This window comes from Pieris brassicae, chromosome 13 (genome assembly GCF_905147105.1).
Source record: "Pieris brassicae chromosome 13, ilPieBrab1.1, whole genome shotgun sequence".
NCBI lineage: Eukaryota > Metazoa > Arthropoda > Insecta > Lepidoptera > Pieridae > Pieris > Pieris brassicae.
This window is the reverse complement of record NC_059677.1, coordinates 2156916-2176200: the sequence shown is the minus strand read 5'-3', so window position 1 is coordinate 2176200 and position 19285 is coordinate 2156916. Positions and strand designations below refer to the sequence as shown.

General features: G+C 35.2%; 1 protein-coding gene across 2 annotated transcripts in view; it reads right to left on the bottom strand.

Annotated features, from left to right (window-relative positions):
- Window positions 1-19285, bottom strand: part of LOC123717696 (probable ubiquitin carboxyl-terminal hydrolase FAF-X) — a 55114-nt gene that overhangs the window by 30854 nt on the left and 4975 nt on the right. For both annotated transcript variants that reach the window (XM_045673835.1, XM_045673836.1), the window contains 14 exons: window positions 16613-16764; window positions 15358-15615; window positions 14260-14358; window positions 12456-12598; window positions 10425-10645; window positions 10080-10210; window positions 9763-9959; window positions 8698-8800; window positions 7385-7550; window positions 5693-5939; window positions 4937-5087; window positions 3773-3892; window positions 2264-2395; window positions 715-813 (listed from right to left, as the gene is read on the bottom strand). In XM_045673835.1, the coding sequence (XP_045529791.1) occupies window positions 715-813; window positions 2264-2395; window positions 3773-3892; window positions 4937-5087; window positions 5693-5939; window positions 7385-7550; window positions 8698-8800; window positions 9763-9959; window positions 10080-10210; window positions 10425-10645; window positions 12456-12598; window positions 14260-14358; window positions 15358-15615; window positions 16613-16764 (2219 nt within the window). The remainder of the gene's footprint in view (window positions 1-714; window positions 814-2263; window positions 2396-3772; window positions 3893-4936; window positions 5088-5692; window positions 5940-7384; window positions 7551-8697; window positions 8801-9762; window positions 9960-10079; window positions 10211-10424; window positions 10646-12455; window positions 12599-14259; window positions 14359-15357; window positions 15616-16612; window positions 16765-19285) is intronic.

Sequence of the window (19285 nt, the reverse complement as noted above, 5' to 3'; positions counted from 1 at the left end):
TCGTAAGCTAGACGTCCTTAAATGCGTCCATGCGCCGTTGACTCTTCCTAGAATATGGCAAGGGGGCCGATGGCTGGCCATGCGTTAAACTCGTGAACTGGTGCTACTTGTGGTGACTGGTCGGACATGTGATGTTAGTTATTTTGACTAAGGTCCTCCTCTTTTACCATGCCTACTACTGATAGAGGACAATTTTTTTTATTTATTATTATAGTTAATTACTTAAAGATGTCATGTGGAACACGGTGTAAAGGTGTTTATGTGTCTTTTTACTTTCTATTTTTAATGTATCATCTTTTTAGTTTAGTTTTTTTTTTTTTTGTTTTAAAGAAAAAAATTAATTAATTATTATTATTATTATGTTCTCCTTTTGATTTAATTATGTTAATTTTGATTTTTTTATATTATAGTGTAACGAAGTGTAAATAAATATTTTTTTTTTGAACAAAAAAGCTTGGCGCTTAAAGAGAGTGACGGAGAGTTTATTGCCAGTTCTTCTGTTCCGTTCTACGCCCTTGTTTTAAGAACAGTAAATGTAAAATTAGAAGCATTTAATGCGTATTTCTTTATTAACGTTCATAAGTGTACATTGTGTTACCTATATGAATAAATGAATTTGATTTTTGAAAAATTCTTGTTTAGTGAAGACAAAACGCTATTTTTTAAAATAGCTATCTAGAGTACTATACAACCTTTTTTTGTTATTAAACTTACCTCTATATTATAAGCAACGGTGGGTGGTGATGGGCCATACAGTATATCTTTCAGTTTCGAGTCATCCCGAGACAAGAGTGCCTCCGTTAGTTTCTCTACCTATAAACAATTTCAAAATAAATTAAAGACATCACTAAATCTTAATCATTTTTATTATCATTCAATTCCTCGCATTAAAACAAACTTCATCGCTGGAGCCCACGTGCCAAGGCACCACCGACACGTGTATGTCGAGACTGTTCATCTTGCGAGAAGATTGAAAAGGACAATACCGTTTGAAGCAGTGCATTAGTGTCAGTAAACGTTAGTGCTAAACAGTTGTAAGTGAAACAATCGAACAGAACAACCGAGTGTCTTCTCCTTAAGTAAGACTGTAAGTAGTGTGATTAGGGAATGCAATCCCGAAGGAGATCCCGTGTAATTTTTCGGGATCAATCCCGAAGCATAATATGACGAGATTCGAGATTGACGGGATTGGATTGCAATGGTCAGTGATTCTACACACATCCGCTCGGGACGCTTCACACGACATTGCACATTACATAGGGTACATTACAATGGACATTAGATGCCGGTTAGCAGATAGCACTCTTGAGACACTTTAGAATATACTCTTTTTTTAGAAGTTACTTTCAAAATCACCAATTTTAATCTCCTTGAGCTATACCTACTTTTGTTTTGATTATGTTCATGTAATTAAAATTGTTAGTTGTTTGGTTCGTAATATTAAAGGATAAAGGCTTTTGTTTTCTTTCAAATAATATTTTATTTTAATTAACCTCACTATCACAAACATGCAGTTTTCATCGCATTCAGTCACGTGAATTATTTTTTTAAACTATACGAGATCCCGAAAATTTCGGGATCCGCCGGATTGATATTTCTAATCCCGCGGGATCTCGAATTCACGATGTCGAGTCGGGATTGCATTCCCTAAGTGTGATACACTTTCCTATGTTAAGTCCTTTTTAGTAAATTGTGTGAGTTTTTTTATCGTTTATGAGTATTACGTTAGACTATATCGTAATGTTTAATTGTCCTTGTGCAGAAGCAATTTATATAAATACAACAATTGAGGCTTTCATTTTTATAGAACCGGGGGCAAACGGGCTGGTGGCACACCTGATAAGTGATACCGCCGCCCATGGACACTCTCAATGCCAGAGGGCTCGCGAGTGCGTTGCCAGCATTTCAAGAATTGGTACGCTCCTTTCTTGAAAGACCCTAAGTCGAATTGGTTCGGAAATACTTCAGTGGGCAGCTGGTTCCACATAGTGGTGGTGCGTGCCAAAAACTGCCTTAAAAACCTCTTAGTTGTGGAAGGACGGACGTCGAGGTGATAAGTGTAGAATTTTTGACGTCCGATGATGAAAGTCAGCTGCAGGTATTAATCCGAACAACTCCTATGAACACTCTCCGTGGCAAGCCGTAGCCATTACCACAATATAAAACGTTCAGCTTAGACCTACTGTCAACGAAATAAATAAACAAGGACTGAGCTTATTTCTACAAAAAACCATTTGAGCTTCATAATAATTGATGTACTTACAGTTAGCTTATGAGGTGGGCATATTTGTGACAGCAAATGGGCTGCCTCAGTCAACGGAGCGTGCCCCTTTGTGATGCCGATGTGTTCCAACTCCAAAATGAATGGGAGGTACCAGGTTCCTTGTGCGAATAACTGGAATTAAAAAAAAAATATTAATTAATCTAAACATTTATAGGTGTGATAAGTCTTGAGGCGACAACAAACAACAAACTGATACTAACTGAAGTGTCTCAATGGAAGAAATAACCAGTTGATGAAGGGACACAGTGCATCTCTCGGCAATGATGCTGCCGATGAGCTTGCGACGAGAGGGTCTGATGTGCAAACCTAGATTCGGCAAAGATCCACAGAACTCCTAGAAACGCGAACAGTTCAGAACAAAATGGCACTGCCAGCTGTTCAACCAGAGCGACTTTACACACAACTAATCTCAAATCAATGATAGGTACAATTACGAGCCACTGTTTCCTTAACAAACATATTTTTTCCTGATAGACAGTCCCATGTGTAGATGCAGTTTCAGCGCAGAGGAACCAGCCACCCAAGGAGTCCTAGAGTGCGTTGCTGTGGATTTCCAATGTACAGAAGTTCTCGGAGCAGTGAAGTCTACTGGAGCGAGACTGGCTCAGTTAGCCATGACTTCACCTAATGACCTAATAAACGTCTAAGTGTGAACAGTGTGTCCAACCGTAAGCCTTGAGAGCTTTCGAAACTAAACTACGTTTGCCAAATTAAAATGTCTATGTATATCTCTGGAGACGCCTGTACCTATGAAGGGTTATCAATGCTACTGAAGGAAGGATAACAAGCAACAAAGAAAAAAATGTGTGCGTACTAGTGTACACACGTAAGAAGTGAAACTTCTTTATGACCTTATTTTTTGAAAAATGTCTACTGTATGCAACGTTACAGAAATTGGTTAAATAAAGTTAAATTAGATAAAGTTTAACAAAAGGCTTTTATTATCATAGACATGAATACAAATAATACAATTATTTCATTTTACCTTATTACTACTAAGATTATTACAGAATTTCATTAATTGTAATATAATTGTTACTATCATTGTTATCGTTATTATATATTGTTGTTATCGAATCGAATTAACCGTGGTAGGGACAAGAAAAAGATGGCGCGTAACGGAAAAATGTGACGCCTAACCAAAAAATGTGATGCGTAATTTTTTTCCAAAGCCAATAAGGAAGTTTCACTTCAAAAATGTATTTAACAAATCTAATTTGTATATTGTACAGATTGGAAATATTAATATTTATTATTATATATGTAAAAATGTTGCTTGTATATATATATATATATATATATTGATAAAAAACACTGTAGCGCTATAACCCTTAGATTCCTGTATGTATTGATGTTTTTTTCTAGATGGTCAGCCATATGTGCCTGTCACAGTAATCGATTTTTCGATTTTAACACATGTTCTTTCATCGTAAGAGCAAAATTTCGTTAATTAATTCCAACATTCAGCTAAAAATAAGGCATACTCACAACTCCCGGGAGTGCGTGCTCCGCAGTGGGTGGCAGGGGTGGCGATGTTGCGCTACTATCGCTACTGGATTCATTTGACGAACCGCATCCACCACTACCACATACCTGTCCGTCGTAAACCTACACAAAAATATTTTTTTAAAATTCAGTGTTATCGGGAGTAATCTGTATAAAACATTACAATGCGGTGTGGAGTAAAATAACTTGCAAATAATCACTATCAAAAATATATATTTACACGTCAGTCACCTATCAAATAATTTAAAAAAAATGTTTCGCTTGCCTTAACAATAACTAACAAAAGTATAAGCACCGCTAGATTCTATAGTCACTAACGAGTATTGTGATGTTTTTAATATATTCTCAAATAGCCCATTTAATTTTTTTACTAAGAAATATAAAAAAAAAACACATAACCTAAACCATGACTAGGTATAAAAGTGATAACTTCTTAGCCAACGTCAAAAACGATTTTATTGTATCTCAACGTTTCGTTGCCTATTGTATGTTTACAATCTTTAGAATGTTAGTACAAAATCTAATGTTTTTGAGTCTAATAAAGTATTTTATTCTTTTTATCTCGTAAGGGTTAACCGCTTCGTTACGTAACGCGTTACGGCGCCAGTCGGTCTAGCGTTCTTTTTCCCTCATGCTTTACGGCAGAAGTTGCCAGGCTCCTCCTATCTCCCTCTAACCCGCGCTAACCGTATTTCGGCTTTCCTTCACTCTACTCGTTTAGTGTGCGTTACAGATTTACGTACAATCAGCAATATAACTAACACCGTTATTGAAAGCGATTATAAAAAATATATTCTAATTGTTTTTATTACTTAAATATAATTTAAGTTTTTTTTAATATTAGTGTTATTTATACTTTATACTGCAATAACATTTGGAGTGATTGAAATTTATTGGTTAAAACATTTTGTAAATATAGCAAGTTACGATGGGAAGCATTTTAATTAAACTATACAATGTATCGAAAAACTTAGTCTATCATGATGATATTAAATAATCCCTAATAAGGCGAAAGGCGAAATTAGTTAGTCGATCAATAGAAAAATGCAACCCGGCTGAGTCTTTTGGCCACTACATTTTTGACATTTTGGACAATCACAAACAAAGCACTGCAATCATTTTCATTAATAAAGAAAAATAACAGACCTTAGCAACCAATATGGTTTTGTCCCTTAAATGTATTTGTGAGAGAATCTTCCGGTCATGACTCGAGTCCAAAAGTTCTCCATTTACATATAATTCTAACTTATTTATATACATTTCTAGTTTAATACTGCTCTCGGACGAGCACTTTAACCTGAAAAAATAAGTGTTTAGTTCCTTTACTATATATAATAAAAATAAATCAGTGGAGCTACAAGCTTTTTAGATCTGGACCTCAGATAATATCTTATAGATTTTGTAATAAGAAACTTTTTGAACATGAAATAAATGTGTAAATTAAATCTTGCTTACTCATAAAGCATGATTAATATAAAAAATTGTGGGGACTTTAATGTGAACGTAACAAATGTTTTTAATTCATTCTAAATCATTAAAAATAATATTCATGCATAGACAATATATAGGCAGGATTCACCTGATGTTAAGTGATTCCGTCATTGACACTTTGAATGCCGGAAAGCTCGCTAGCGCGTTGCCGGCGCTTTAAGAATAGCAACGCTCTTTTCTCGAAGAACCCTAAGTTGAATTCGTTCGGAAATACTTCAATGGACAGTTACCACATAGTGCGCAGAGAAACTTGCCTTAAAACACAGTTGTTGAACGACGAATCTCGAGGTGGAATTTTAGACAAATACTTGAACTCTTGTCAATAGATTTGTCTGTGACCACAGCTCTTTTTGCAATAAAACAATTCTAGTACTCCAGCCACCACCTACATACAAGCATTAATAAACTTACCGCCTTTGCACAGCCACACGCAACGAATGAAGTGTCTCGTTCGAGTGTGAAAACAGTTCGATATCATCAATCTGTCTTTGGCCTGTTTGAAAATTGAATCTCACTATAATTGTACACTGGCGCCCTCTGCCCGATCTGTAGATCGGCAATATTTGACGATCCGCCGAAAATTTTCTATCACATTCGTTTATATATTCTTGTATGGCACGAATCACTCTACACATTTTTGTACAACACTGCGATGCGTCTGAAAAATATAATATTAAATCAAATATCTGTCGCAGTAAAGCAGTTAAATCAGAGAGTTAATTGAATCTCTAGACAGTTAATTAAATATCGATGTTCAATCAAGTCGCTAAAGTTCCGTCAGACAAGTGAGTGAACGAAACGTTTAACGAGTTTCCTAAACGTTCTTACGCAACAAGACTAACCTAACCTAACCGTTTACAATAAAGCAAAACACGGAATTTCCAAGCTCTCGGTTCTTCAGGATCACACCGAAATAACAATAACAAATGATATATTTAATCAACACGCTGGCTTTCGGTCAGAGAGATAGTTAAACGTTTTCGTCGCTGCTTTATTTAAATCAAAACTCTAGCGACTTGATTGAATATCGACATTAAATTAACTGTCTAGAGATTCAATTAACTCTCTGATTTAACTACTTTACTACGACATATCTACTGTCCAATTAGGCGACTAACATATAGCTATAAGTAAGTAATAACATTATACAGATGACAAATAGTCTGAATTACAGAATGGACTGACCGAAAGGGTAGCTGGAAGAAATTAGATGACAATGGCACAGAATATAATTTATTTTGTGGTGGTTTCCAAAAAGTTCGAAAGATTTGGTTGGTCTGTAGGCCGGCATCTCCCGGACAGGGGCCGAATTTTATTTATATCTTTTTTTGTTAAATGTTTGTCAATAAGATGTGGATGAATAAAGGTGTATTATGTTAGCTTCTAATATTAATTTAATTAAATTCTAAACATTTTTATGAAACATATTCTTAAGAATCTTGCTACAAGTGCGCATGTGCAATAGTTATTCATTTGACTCGTTCGGTTGTTTACGAGTTGTTACGAATTGACTCGACCATCTTCCCGAAGTGGGATGGTCGAGTCGGAGGAGGGAGTTGTGATTATAAAAGAGGTTGTGACACATGCGCACGGGCTTTTTCTTGGTACAAGTTTGAGGTTATACAGTTCACGTAAAATCAGTGAAGTAAATTATAGTGAATTAAGTCATCATTGAAGTGTTTAATTTCCTACCCTAAGAACTAAATCAACTACCGCTAACAATTATTATTATATAAATTTATGAAATGTAACTGAAAGACTTTATTATTATTATTCTTATTGTACCAAGTAAACATATAAAAAAGGTCGTTTGCCTTCGGAGCCTTTGGAATCTCAACTCGTTATAGATATGATATATCGATAGGCTTCATTTTTCTATACAAAATTAATCAAATAATAAGTTTTAGGAAGTTTCAATAGTAGTGATAACATTCTAGTACTATTTTAGTTAAAACGACAACAGACTTTGTAAATTTTTGATTGTACAAAAAATTATTTTTTACCCAATAGATTTTCGGCAACACTAACATTGACGAGAAAAAGTCCATTTTTGAATCTCATTTTGAAGCTAAGGTGGAAATCACGCCTAAAAAAAATCAGTACCATCATCAACCATTTCGCTATGCAGCCTCTGCGTACGCGCACAGCACTGAGTGAGAAACGCCTCGTGCTGTTGTGCGGGCGATAGAGACGGGCCCGTACAGGTGCACGTCTCGCGGAGCAACTCTATACCACGGCTTGATATCTCATCATCACACTCCGTTATCACCTGGGGATAAACATTTTTATTGTATGAAGGTTGCTTCTCCATTGATGACAGGGAATCACATAAAATGATCAATAACCGACTGTAACTGTTGATTTTACTGGGTAAATACCTAAGTTACATGGACACTGAACATTAAAGTAATCTAAGAAAGGCCGGCAACGCACTTGCGAGCCATCTGGCACTGTGTGTCTATGGCGGTATCGCTTAACAGCAGGTGCGTATGCCTCCTCTTACATAACTAAAGTCAAATAACATTGACGGTTTTTGATGAATACACATAATATGTATGTCCACGTAATTGAAGAATGATAATTAACAACGTATCTTTAAAAAAAAACGTGTTTAAACGCTTGGTATTTGAACTGGTACCACGCCATCGTGACTTGATGGGACTTTTTAAAATCTTGTCAAATAGCCCATTGTCTGTTTATGGTCAATTGTCTTGCATCTATATAGTCTGGCCATGAATACTGCTATACGAAAATTCTTTTTTTCAACAATTTTCCAGCAGGATACTGCACCTGGTCACAAGGCAACTACCCATTCCTGGCTCTCTGGAATACTGTCCCTCATCTAGCCCAGACCTCAAATTATGGTCAGTTTTAAAGAACATAGCCTGCTCTAAACACGGGACATTTAATCTCTTAAAAAATCTTTGGAAGAAACAAATCCATAGATTCCTGACCAAACTGATTAAAGACCTCTATAACAGCCTATGGTAGCCATTATAAAAAAAATATTATTTTTTATGAGACTTTAATAAAAAAAATATTTTTATAAAATAAAGAAAATAAATCAATGGCGCTACAACCTTTTTAGGTCTGGGCCTCAGATTTCTGTATCTGTTTCATGATCATTTGTCACTCGAATAAAGCAAGTAGGTGATCAGCCTCCTGTGTCTGACACACACCATCGACTGTTTGGGTCTAAGGCAAGCCGGTTTCCTCACGATGTTTTCCTTCACCGTTCGAGCGAATACTAAATGCGCACATAGAAAGTCCATTGGGGCACAGCCGGGGCTCGAACTTGCAGAAGCCACTTGGCCAACACTGCTCATACATTTTTATAATATTACATAACCTGTGATAATTATGAGGAACTAGACATGAAAAAATATGTATTATCTTCCGTATTGTATGAAACTGACCCTCCATAGATAATCCAATCCTATGAGATCTGGATCGTTAAGAAGGAATCCACGCCGTCTCGCCTTCAATTTCCCCTCCTTCGAATTGACGGCTTTGAAAAACCTGCAATAACACATACGGAATTAATAACTAACGATTGACAAATTTTCCAAACCTTATTCAAAAAAATCAAAATTCTTTATTTGTTCAGATATATGTACAATACAATTCAGATTTAGGCCTCCCTAAGTCAGAAACCTGTGACAGGGAAGCTTCGCTCTTCTTTAAATTTACAAAGTTTCATCAACCAACACAATTGGTTTAAAAAAAAAATATATATATATATGAATATATTATGATGACTATGTAATGTGTTTATGAAAGACGAAACAAATGTGTGCGCGTGTTGCATGAAAAGATGGATTAAGGAAAAAATTATATTAGATGATTTAACAATGCTTCTGTTTTGTTGTAGTTGAGTGTACCGAGCCAATGGTTTAAAGTTGTTTTACATTTATGGTATGTAAGATTATGAAAGCTAAGGGTTTTATTTAAATTATTATAGAGATAAGCTGAGCGATTGTTGTATTGATTACGTGCAAAGGTAGTCTTGCAAATTGTGTAGCTTATTATATTATGTTGGGTCCTTTTTTGAGGTGTGTCTGTTCTATGTGGAGAGGTTGCGTGTCTCCTAAGGACACAACGGAGAATATAGAGCTTATGAAGTTTTGTTAGTGACAAGATAGATAAATAGTCGTAGTTATTATAGTATTATAGATAGTTTGACAGAGATGTAGCTGTAAGAAGACACAAATATATGTTACGAAGTTAGCTAGGTCATCTTTTTTAATCAATAAATATTGATTATTTGAATAAATCATTAAAATTCAACTGTGTTGGCCTAGTAAGGCCCGCGATCTCAACTGCGTACGTTAAACGCGTACGTTGAATAAAAAAACATCGTAAAGAAATCAGCCAAAATTCGCCGGACACAGAAAGCTGATCACCAACTGTCTATCAAGAAAGACATTCTGTTTGATTCACTTACCGAAAACATTTCAGGGAGGGTAGAAACAAAAACCTACCTCTCGAAGCACTTTATCCCCGAGTGTGTCAAAAGATTTGGTAGCAACGTCATTATGTTTTGCCGAAAAAAATGTAAATTTATATTTGGATCCAAATCTGGTTCCTCGCCCATTAATTTACTGAACCAACGGAAACACGCCTCACGGTCGCCGATGTGTGCGGGCTTTTCGGCTAGACACACCCAAATCTGTTTAGCCTAAAAATAACATAAACGCTTTATTAATATAATAATTCTTGGCTTGGAAAATGTTCTATTTACTTTATCTATGGACATTGACAAATGACAGATGACGTAAAATAAGCTAAGTTATATTACCTGTTCAGCACATAGCCAAAGTTGTCCATCCTTCAAGAGAAACCGTAGGAAACTGAGCCGTTCATGTACCTGCGCGGCGTGTGGATATCTTCCATCTGGCAACCAACTGTCCCAATCTAGTTCACTTTCCGCTAAAAATCATACAAAATCATTCTTAAATAAATATTAAAGAAAGATTTTGTGAGAGAAGAGAGATCCTGGAAGAGATCGCTCGAAAGCGATAAGGCCGCAAGTTGCCCTCCTTTTGATTTAATTATATAATAAATAAATTCCTATAAATGTATAAATTCTGTAAAACAGTAATTGCCGTCTACGAACACTTGACAATCGTTCAAAAACTCTTACCTGTCATCTTCTCTCGTACCATATCCATATAATGTGTGAGCGAATCTGTGACCAGAATAACAAGGGAATGTTGCGTCTGTAGTCGATCTATTAACTCCTGCCGCGTCACATGAGGCCTCACGCCCGCATTCCCACCGGATTCGTACAGACAACATATATCACGCATCATTTTTAATGCTGGCAACACCCACTTCTCATTGCTCTTTAGTTCCTCCACGCATCTAGAAATGTCTAACTTTATAGATCATGGTCATTTTGTTTATGTCATAGATTTTAATAAAACTATAGTTGAAATATATACAGTGGTGGTCGTATAATTAGAAACATTCTTGACATTATGAAAGACACTTCACCGCAATTTTAAATGAAACAATAAATAGGTCAGTAATATATTCAAAGATTTATCATTTATTAGAAATCCCATTATTTAAGTGCAGTTTCAATATTACATTACGGACAAACATTTCAATCAGTTTTAAGGTACTTCAGCATGGCATCGATTGAATTCCATGCTTCAACACGTTTTATATAATTCGTTTTGACAGCTGTTACGTTTGTTTGGATCCTTTAAAATGTTTCTAAGGCGTTCAAGTATTACGTAACGAATTTTGGGAGGAGGGTGTACACTTGTAAAACGTTACGATGCTGGGCGGGAATTAAATTACGCGTTACTGTTAATATTATTTTCCACTTTCCAGTACTTTACACCACATAATGGTAAGTTTTAGATATAAAGAGTCACTGGGGGGTTTTACTATTGGATACAAAAACGTTACAGCGCGTTTCATGGGGGGGGGGGTCCATCTCCAAAAATGCGTAACGTAATACTTGAACACTCCCTTAGGCATCCAAGCGGCCATTTACAGAAAATAAATATATTTTAGTGATTACATTATTGCAAGATCTTTAATTATTATACGAACATTTGTAAGTTGAAGTTATACTTCCTTTATTCATAAGTGTTTCTAATTATATGCCCACCACTGTATTCTATGAATTCTTTTACTTTCGTCCAACGAAGTATAACAAAGACGGATCCCCTGAATAACTTAATACACATGGTTATATAAACTAATCATGCGGATCTTTCTGACCAATTGCGTTTACACTGTGTTAAAAAGGGGTCAGATATGATAGTGGTCGCTTGGTTATTGTACGCAATAAAAAATGCGCTGATGTTGCCATCTTGGGATGGCAGGGCACAAAAAAAGAATTCCAGAATACCGGAACTGATCAATTTTATCAACACTTTGTCTTAAACATTGGATTTAGAACAGCAAATGACGGATTTCTTTATAGCAGACAAAACCAATACTCTCAAAATACATAACGCGTGTGTTATTGAATAACAAATATCGAGAGAAAAATAAAAACAGTAACATTTAAAAAGCTTAACCTTTAGTGTAATAATTTTGAATTAAAAAAAATTTCTTACATTAGTCCGTTACGTTATTTGATACGTTACGTTATTTGATAAAAATGCTGGCGGTAATAGCGATACGGCTGGGTTGCCCTAACATGTGTTATTTCAATGGATTAAACTTGCCTACACGGTAAAATAAAACTGTGCGGTTTTGTTGCGGTGCGTGATTTTATAATTGCTTAATTTTTTGAATGAATATACTTATAATATAACTGTACGAGCCAATACTGTACATTTTTTCACTCAGGATTTGTTAGTTTTATAAGCGTGACGGTTTTCTAAATCGTCGTAATTACTCCCCGAGAGTATAGATAGACGTACATACGTTACATATTAATTTACTTATTTCGCTTATATTATATTGTTGTCCAAGTGGTTAATATAAAGTAAAACAAAAATCCTTTATTATTTAAAGCACCCCGGTGACCTAGGAACCTTTTTACAATTTGGTCGTTCGAGCCGGATATGAACCAGCATGCATGTACAGCCTTGACTCGTACATTAACCTACTGATATAATATTTAGGATAATATAGTAACTAACACAATAATATACATGGTCTTGAATAAATAAATGACAGGCATGGGCACATCTTTTAATATACTTACTTGTCTAACCAATGTGTTTTCTGCGCATCGCGATCTTGACTACAACTATAGTCGAGTATTTTTATGAAATTTGCCAAAGTCGAATCGAGAATTTCTGTGCAGACATCATCGGAGTGTGCCAAATTCCAAAACAGTACTAACACCTATAAAAAGATAAATATTTCTTGAATGATAGATGAAATTATAAAAATATTTATTATTTGACTCTCTTCAGTCTACTGTGCCTGACTCACGCCGCAAACTATTTCAGTCTACAACATCAGTTTCTTCACGATATTTTCCTTTACGTTAATCGTTAAACGCACATAAACACAGAAAGTCCATTGGTGCCGGGGCTCGAACCTAATACCTCAGGTATGAGAATGGCACGGTTAAGCCAACACTGCTCTGTCTTGCAGAGACCAATTGCTGAATTTGCTTAAGCATTGTTCAAGTGAGAGTGCAGGAATGTATAACAAAACACGACACGGGTGTATGCCTCGTTTGATTATCATTGGTCAAATCTTAATACGCATTTATACGCGACAATTATGAATGCAACAAGTTACAATCTAAAGGCTACCACTGACGATAATCCGAATGGAGTAGTCGTCGTCCAAAATCGTCCCATGAATGGTAAAAAAATATTCCATTTGGATGGACGTCAGGCAGCTCTGGAATTCCAAACGGATTGAAATCCATGCGTCCAGGCCAATGGCGGCCGTCGGTCAATGTCAGAAACGTGCACCACGCCATATGGAAGCAGTCCGAATTGTCCGTGAATGGGCGAAACGGCGTCCATTTTTTTGAGGTTATTGTTTCAGTTTATGTTTTGATGTCGATGGTGGTGCATGTGCTGTGTATTTGTCAAGCGTTATAAATTTTTTTTATTATGTCTTTGTCCGCGCGTGACTTTGTGTTGGAAGTAATAGAAAAATATAAATCATATCCATGTTTATGGCAAGTAAAACATCCTGATTATCACAACAGAGAAAAGAGAAATGCAGCGATGAATGCTTTGTTGGAATTGTTTAAAACAAAGGATCCAGAAGCCAACCTAGATACGGTTAAAAAAAAGATTACCACTTTAAGAAATTGTTTAAATAGGTTTTTTGTCTTTTTAATAAAATACACACAACTGCTGCCACCAGTAAAGTATTGTTATCCATAGTATTATTTATTTCCGTTCCGTACGATTGCAAACTTCGAGGTGACGCTATGCATCCAAATGGAAGTATTGTGAATGTACGTATCGTCAATGGTAGCCTTAACGCAACTCTTTTTAGTCACTTGTTTATACCTCTTTTTCAACAGATTGGAAAAACACGTATACGTTCTAAATATACACTATATTACGGCCGTTTAACAAATCAGAATCGAACACGATGTTGCATTGTTTTCATTTTACATGAGAATGTAAATTGTCACCAAAATGATGAATGTTCATCAAGAAATTAAATATTTCTGGTTTAAAGGCTCTGAGATAATAACGGGTGAATATAACCGCTTAGTAATATCTTAATATCCCAACGTAAGGCCTACGCGCCACAGGGGCTCCTTTAAACCTATCATTTAATAACAAGAGAGCTTCTTAAGAGAACAATGTATATACAGTTTACTTTAGGCCTTTTAAGAATTTCCCATCTGTAGCTAAAATATGTACTTTTAATAAAAGACAACGATCGGCATTCAGTAGGTCATAAAACTCATAATTTGTTTTTGGTTTTGTATTTTATCACTTATATATTTAAATAAATTATTTTAACTAAGACAAATATATATAGCGTTAAAATAATGTTTATATATATATTAATTATTTACATACTTTATTCGCCATAACACCGTCCTTATCGTCCTCAGCCAGCCTCCTTATCACTTCTAATAATTTATCACTTTGTTTCTTACTTGATGAAGACCAACTAGCCTGAAATATAACAAGAATCATTCAAGTGCTAATACAGTGAAACCTGGTTAAGTGGTAAACCTCTTTGAGGTCCCGGATCTTTTCCATCAATATCCTTCTCGAACCTGGTTATTTTTTTTTAATTTTACCTATATAATTGGATATATCTAGAGCTCAATTCCTTCTATAAGTGAGACATATTGGGACAGGTTTGTTAACAAAGGTTTGAATGTCTTTTGCATATGATTTGTTTGTCTAGTCAGGTTTTGCCCAAGGAAAAACAAAACATTACTTTTATTTTATTTTCAATAACGATACATTTCGACCTATACTCTGTAAATGCGACAACTCTAATGTTAAACCTGCTTAATTGGAAAATTTTATTAATGGAAACACTCAATAATTGATACATAATTCTTGCTCCCTTAAGATCCCAATTAACCAGATTTATATTAATAGACAGTTACTTATTAGATTGTTGCATTTTTAAATTTACTCTAACACCGGACACTACATGATATAGTTAAGTGACAGAAATAACTAATAACATGACACATAAATATGACAGTTGTAGTAATCATGAACGTCAAACTTAAATATAGTTTGATTATTCATAATTAGTAAACAGTATTTAATAATGCTTTTACTCATATTTGTGTTGTCTGTGATGTCTCAAAACTAACAATCGAATTTCAACCATTCATTTTGTGCATATTCAAAATTAACTTAATTATTATTTTTACCGATCAATCCCCTTGTGTCTTCTCCATCTACACGACACTGGCGAAGTACCTTGTGCCCAGTTGGCGTAAATAAAAGCCATAAACAAGAAGAAAAAAAATATAGTTTGAAGAGCTGTTATACCATTTTTTCACTGTAAATTTTGACATATTTGACAACGCCCAAGACGACTATGTCTCGAGATAAGAATTTCAACGTAGACCAAATGTAACCACATAAATATAGCTCAAGAGGTCTAATTAGTTCAATATCATATATAATTGAATACAGCAGACATACCTTAAAACAATCAAAAAGATGATCCAACTGGTCAGGCGTGAAGTCCCAAGCCAGCTTAGCCAACAAATCGTGTAGATTTTTAACAATCGCCTCGTGTTTCCCGTGCTGGGCCTTCCATATTGCGTCCAAGTCCTCTCTCGTGAGGGAATTCTCTTTTATCATAAATCTAAGCATTTTCTCCAACCGTTCAACATATTGGGGCTGGTGTAAGGAATCACGTAATACTATATCAACTACTCCATTTTCTCTTATCCATGTCTAGAAAGAATTATAAAATATACATTATTAGGCAGTGTTGGAGATGAGTTGAGACCTAATATGTAGTTACACACTTCAATCATTCACTCACTCACTCGTGCACAGACGTGTTGAAATATCAAAAACAAAAATAAATAAAATACAACATGTAACTAAATTATATATTAAGGAATTTATAGTTAAGTTTGTTACGCTGCTGGGAAAACTTACATATATTTTTGTTACCAAATCTTACATATTTTTATTTTCTTTATTTTATTTTATACAATGAATTGTTGGGTCCAGGGGAGTGTCATAACTACTAGGTTTAATTTAGGTCAACTAGCACAGTACTTGTATATACGTTGTTCATAAAAGTTAAGAATATGTGACCCCTGAACGCTATTTAAATTCCGTCTCTGCAATGGGCCATGAAAGAATAATATAATCCTGTGATACGGTCACATGATCTATCAATAATAAAACCACAAAAGTCTTCGAATCGTCGAGAAGAAAGTCTTTTGTCAAATAATGCATGGCCCAATTTGCTTAACAAATTAATTATTAAGTAAAAATGGGATAATAGGGAAGAAAAGAATAGACAAAGTAATGAAAACATAATCAAGAAGAATAACTAAGGAAATGGGCGGGGCACGTGGCACGTGTAACAGAAAAGTGGAGCAAAGAGGAAGACAATTTAGAAAGTGGATAGAACTGATTCAGTAAACAACAGGTGGTACATGGCAGAGAGTTGCACTGTGAAAACAGAAATGGCGGGATTTGGAGGAGGCCTTCGTCAAAAAAGGCCACCTAGAAAAGAGATGATAGAAATATATGTATTTAAATGTAATCTTTGAGATTACTATAATATATAAATAATAATATAAAACAATAAAAATTTCGGTAATCAGAACTATTGAATCATGTGTCCACACTGGACAGAAGAGTTGCTGCACTGTCAAGACACGCTTCACGAAACAACCAACACTCCATTAATGACCTCTCCAAAGACACTTACCGTTATCACGGCCGGCGTCAACCACTCCGGCTTCGGCTGTTGGCAAATCGTACTTATGAGTTGGTTTATTTCATTCAACGCCGACATTTTCCCGTTAAACGACGACATTTGTAATAGTCGCAGTATCATCTTCAGCCGAAACATTTCCAAAGCTAAAAACAAATGTTATTATTAGTATTTCCAACTGATATCGCCTTTCCGACTAGTCGGAAACCAGTCGACCTAGGTACCGCTAGGACGTCAGTGTGAGGGTGAACTGCTGCAAGCTTGATTAGCAAGTGACGGGAAGAGGAGCGCTGGAAGTTACTCGTATTGGAGAGCAAGAGACATTTAGGGTTGCAGGAGGAAGGTCTTCTAATAATAGATATACAAACGGATATACATATTATAACAAAATGAAACACTCTTATCAGTTATTTAGAATATAGACATATGTTTACGAGAACATTATACAAAATTTTGAGTGTAAGCTACTTTTTAATTGTATACAGATTACATAACTTTGAGTGTAAGCTACTTTTTAATTGTATACAGATTACATAACTTTGAGTGTAAGCTACTTTTTAATTGTATACGGATGATAAAACTTTGAGTGTAAGCTACTTTTTAATTGTATACAGATTACATAACTTTGAGTGTAAGCTATTTTTTAATTGTATACAGATTACATAACTTTGAGTGTAAGCTACTTTTTCATTGTATACAGATTACATAACTTTGAGTGTAAGCTACTTTTTAATTGTATACAGATTACATAACTTTGAGTGTAAGCTACTTTTTAATTGTATACAAATTACAAAACTTCTATAATTTGTTCTTGTGTGAACAAATAAGCTTAGTTTAACAACGTACAGATGGCAGATGGTACATTGTTTGTTGTACATATAAAAAGTATAACAAATACAGTTAAATGTTAAACATAAAAGAATAAAAATGAAAAATCTTACAGCGCGTGTTGCTTGTGCAAAACTAAGATTTTTCATCCACGCGGTTACCCTACCCGTTAGCCAATATTATGGCTCTAACAAACAACAAAGTCTCGTAGTACACTTTATTTTGTTCCACCTTTGACACCACTACAGTGCCACATTCTTGGGCGGTGACTGAAATTGCGGTGCGTACTAAATAATTTTAACATCTACCAACATCTAATAAACATCCAACTAACATTATCGAACGGTTCTGATTGCTGGATATCTTAAAAGACATTATATCAATAGAACAGGTAACAAAAGCTATCATATTTTTCCTAAGTTTGTGTCACATTTACTTAAGCCTAGAACTGTATTTTCTAGAAACTTCAATTAATTATGAAGTTAGCCAGTTAGTTTAGTTAAGCATGGCTTCAAATTATTTTCCTAACGGTTAATTTTTATTTAATGGTAATACTAATATCCATGACAGAGACGCTCTTACCAGCTTCCAAGTATTCTCTAGGGGGGGTGAAGATCAATGCTAAAAAACCTAGTTTCATAGATCAGTGTCATCAGGGACAAAAATAGACATATAATATCATCACCAATACAGAATACACATTATATACAATTCAAATCGTATCTCAATTGACAATCTCGTCTTATGCACAGTCATAAATACCATAGACAAAAATGACAGCCCTTGGAATTATTTATTGATTCTAGAATAATGGCCTATGATTTTAGATTTACATATGTATCATAAACATTTTAAAGCTAATTTTACGAGTATACACCAATATATAACAGAAATGGAATGACAGTCTGAAGGTACTTTTCTTTTGTTACGTAAATTCATCAAGAATTCAGCATAATGCAAGTTCTAAGAATTGTTTACTTTATTTATATAATGGGTCAGTAACATCGAAGTGATTCTAGTGGACGTATTTTGAACTGAGTCAGGCAATAACTGTCACTGAGGGTGGGAATATGCACTCAATGCAACCCATTATTGATACTTAGATTATTTTATATGTAATAGGAGGCAAACAGGCAGGAGGCACAGCTGATGTTAAGTGATACCGCCGCCCATGGACACTCACATTGCCAAAAGGCTCGCGAGTGTAGCCGGCCTTTCAAGAATTACGGTACGCTCATTTCTTGAACGACCCTAAGTCGAATTGGTTCGTATCTGCGCACGCACTCTCTCGTGATTGGTCGTTACGAGTGTTGTTATTTAGCCATACAGTTTCTCTATAGCAAAACAAACATTTAATCTTACAAATTAAAAACTTTTATATTCAGATAGCGAAGAAATATTCCTAACAATACTTAACATAATTTAATATTATCGTTATCGATATGCACCTCTACAATTCTCACGCGCATCACTACATCACTCCATAAGACATGTAAGTGCGAGCGAGACAGACGGATACATTTGATTTATGACCCGAAGCCTCAGTTTCATAATGCATCGACTATAGCACTACAATTCTCTTGGCGCTTAAAAATAATTTCCGTCGTGTTGGCTTATTCGGTACGATGGCCCACATTGTAGTAGCATAGGAGCGGAATATTACTACGCCCCTATGCAACTACAGGGTAGGCTTACGACCTTAAATCTTGCATTTTCTTGCTTCGACGTATGTACCTAAAAGCTCTTAATTAGGCAATACATAACTACATTATAAAATGTTTATCCTCTTATTTATCAGTGTTTTTGCCATGTAATTGGTAAAGTGTTTTAGCATGTAAT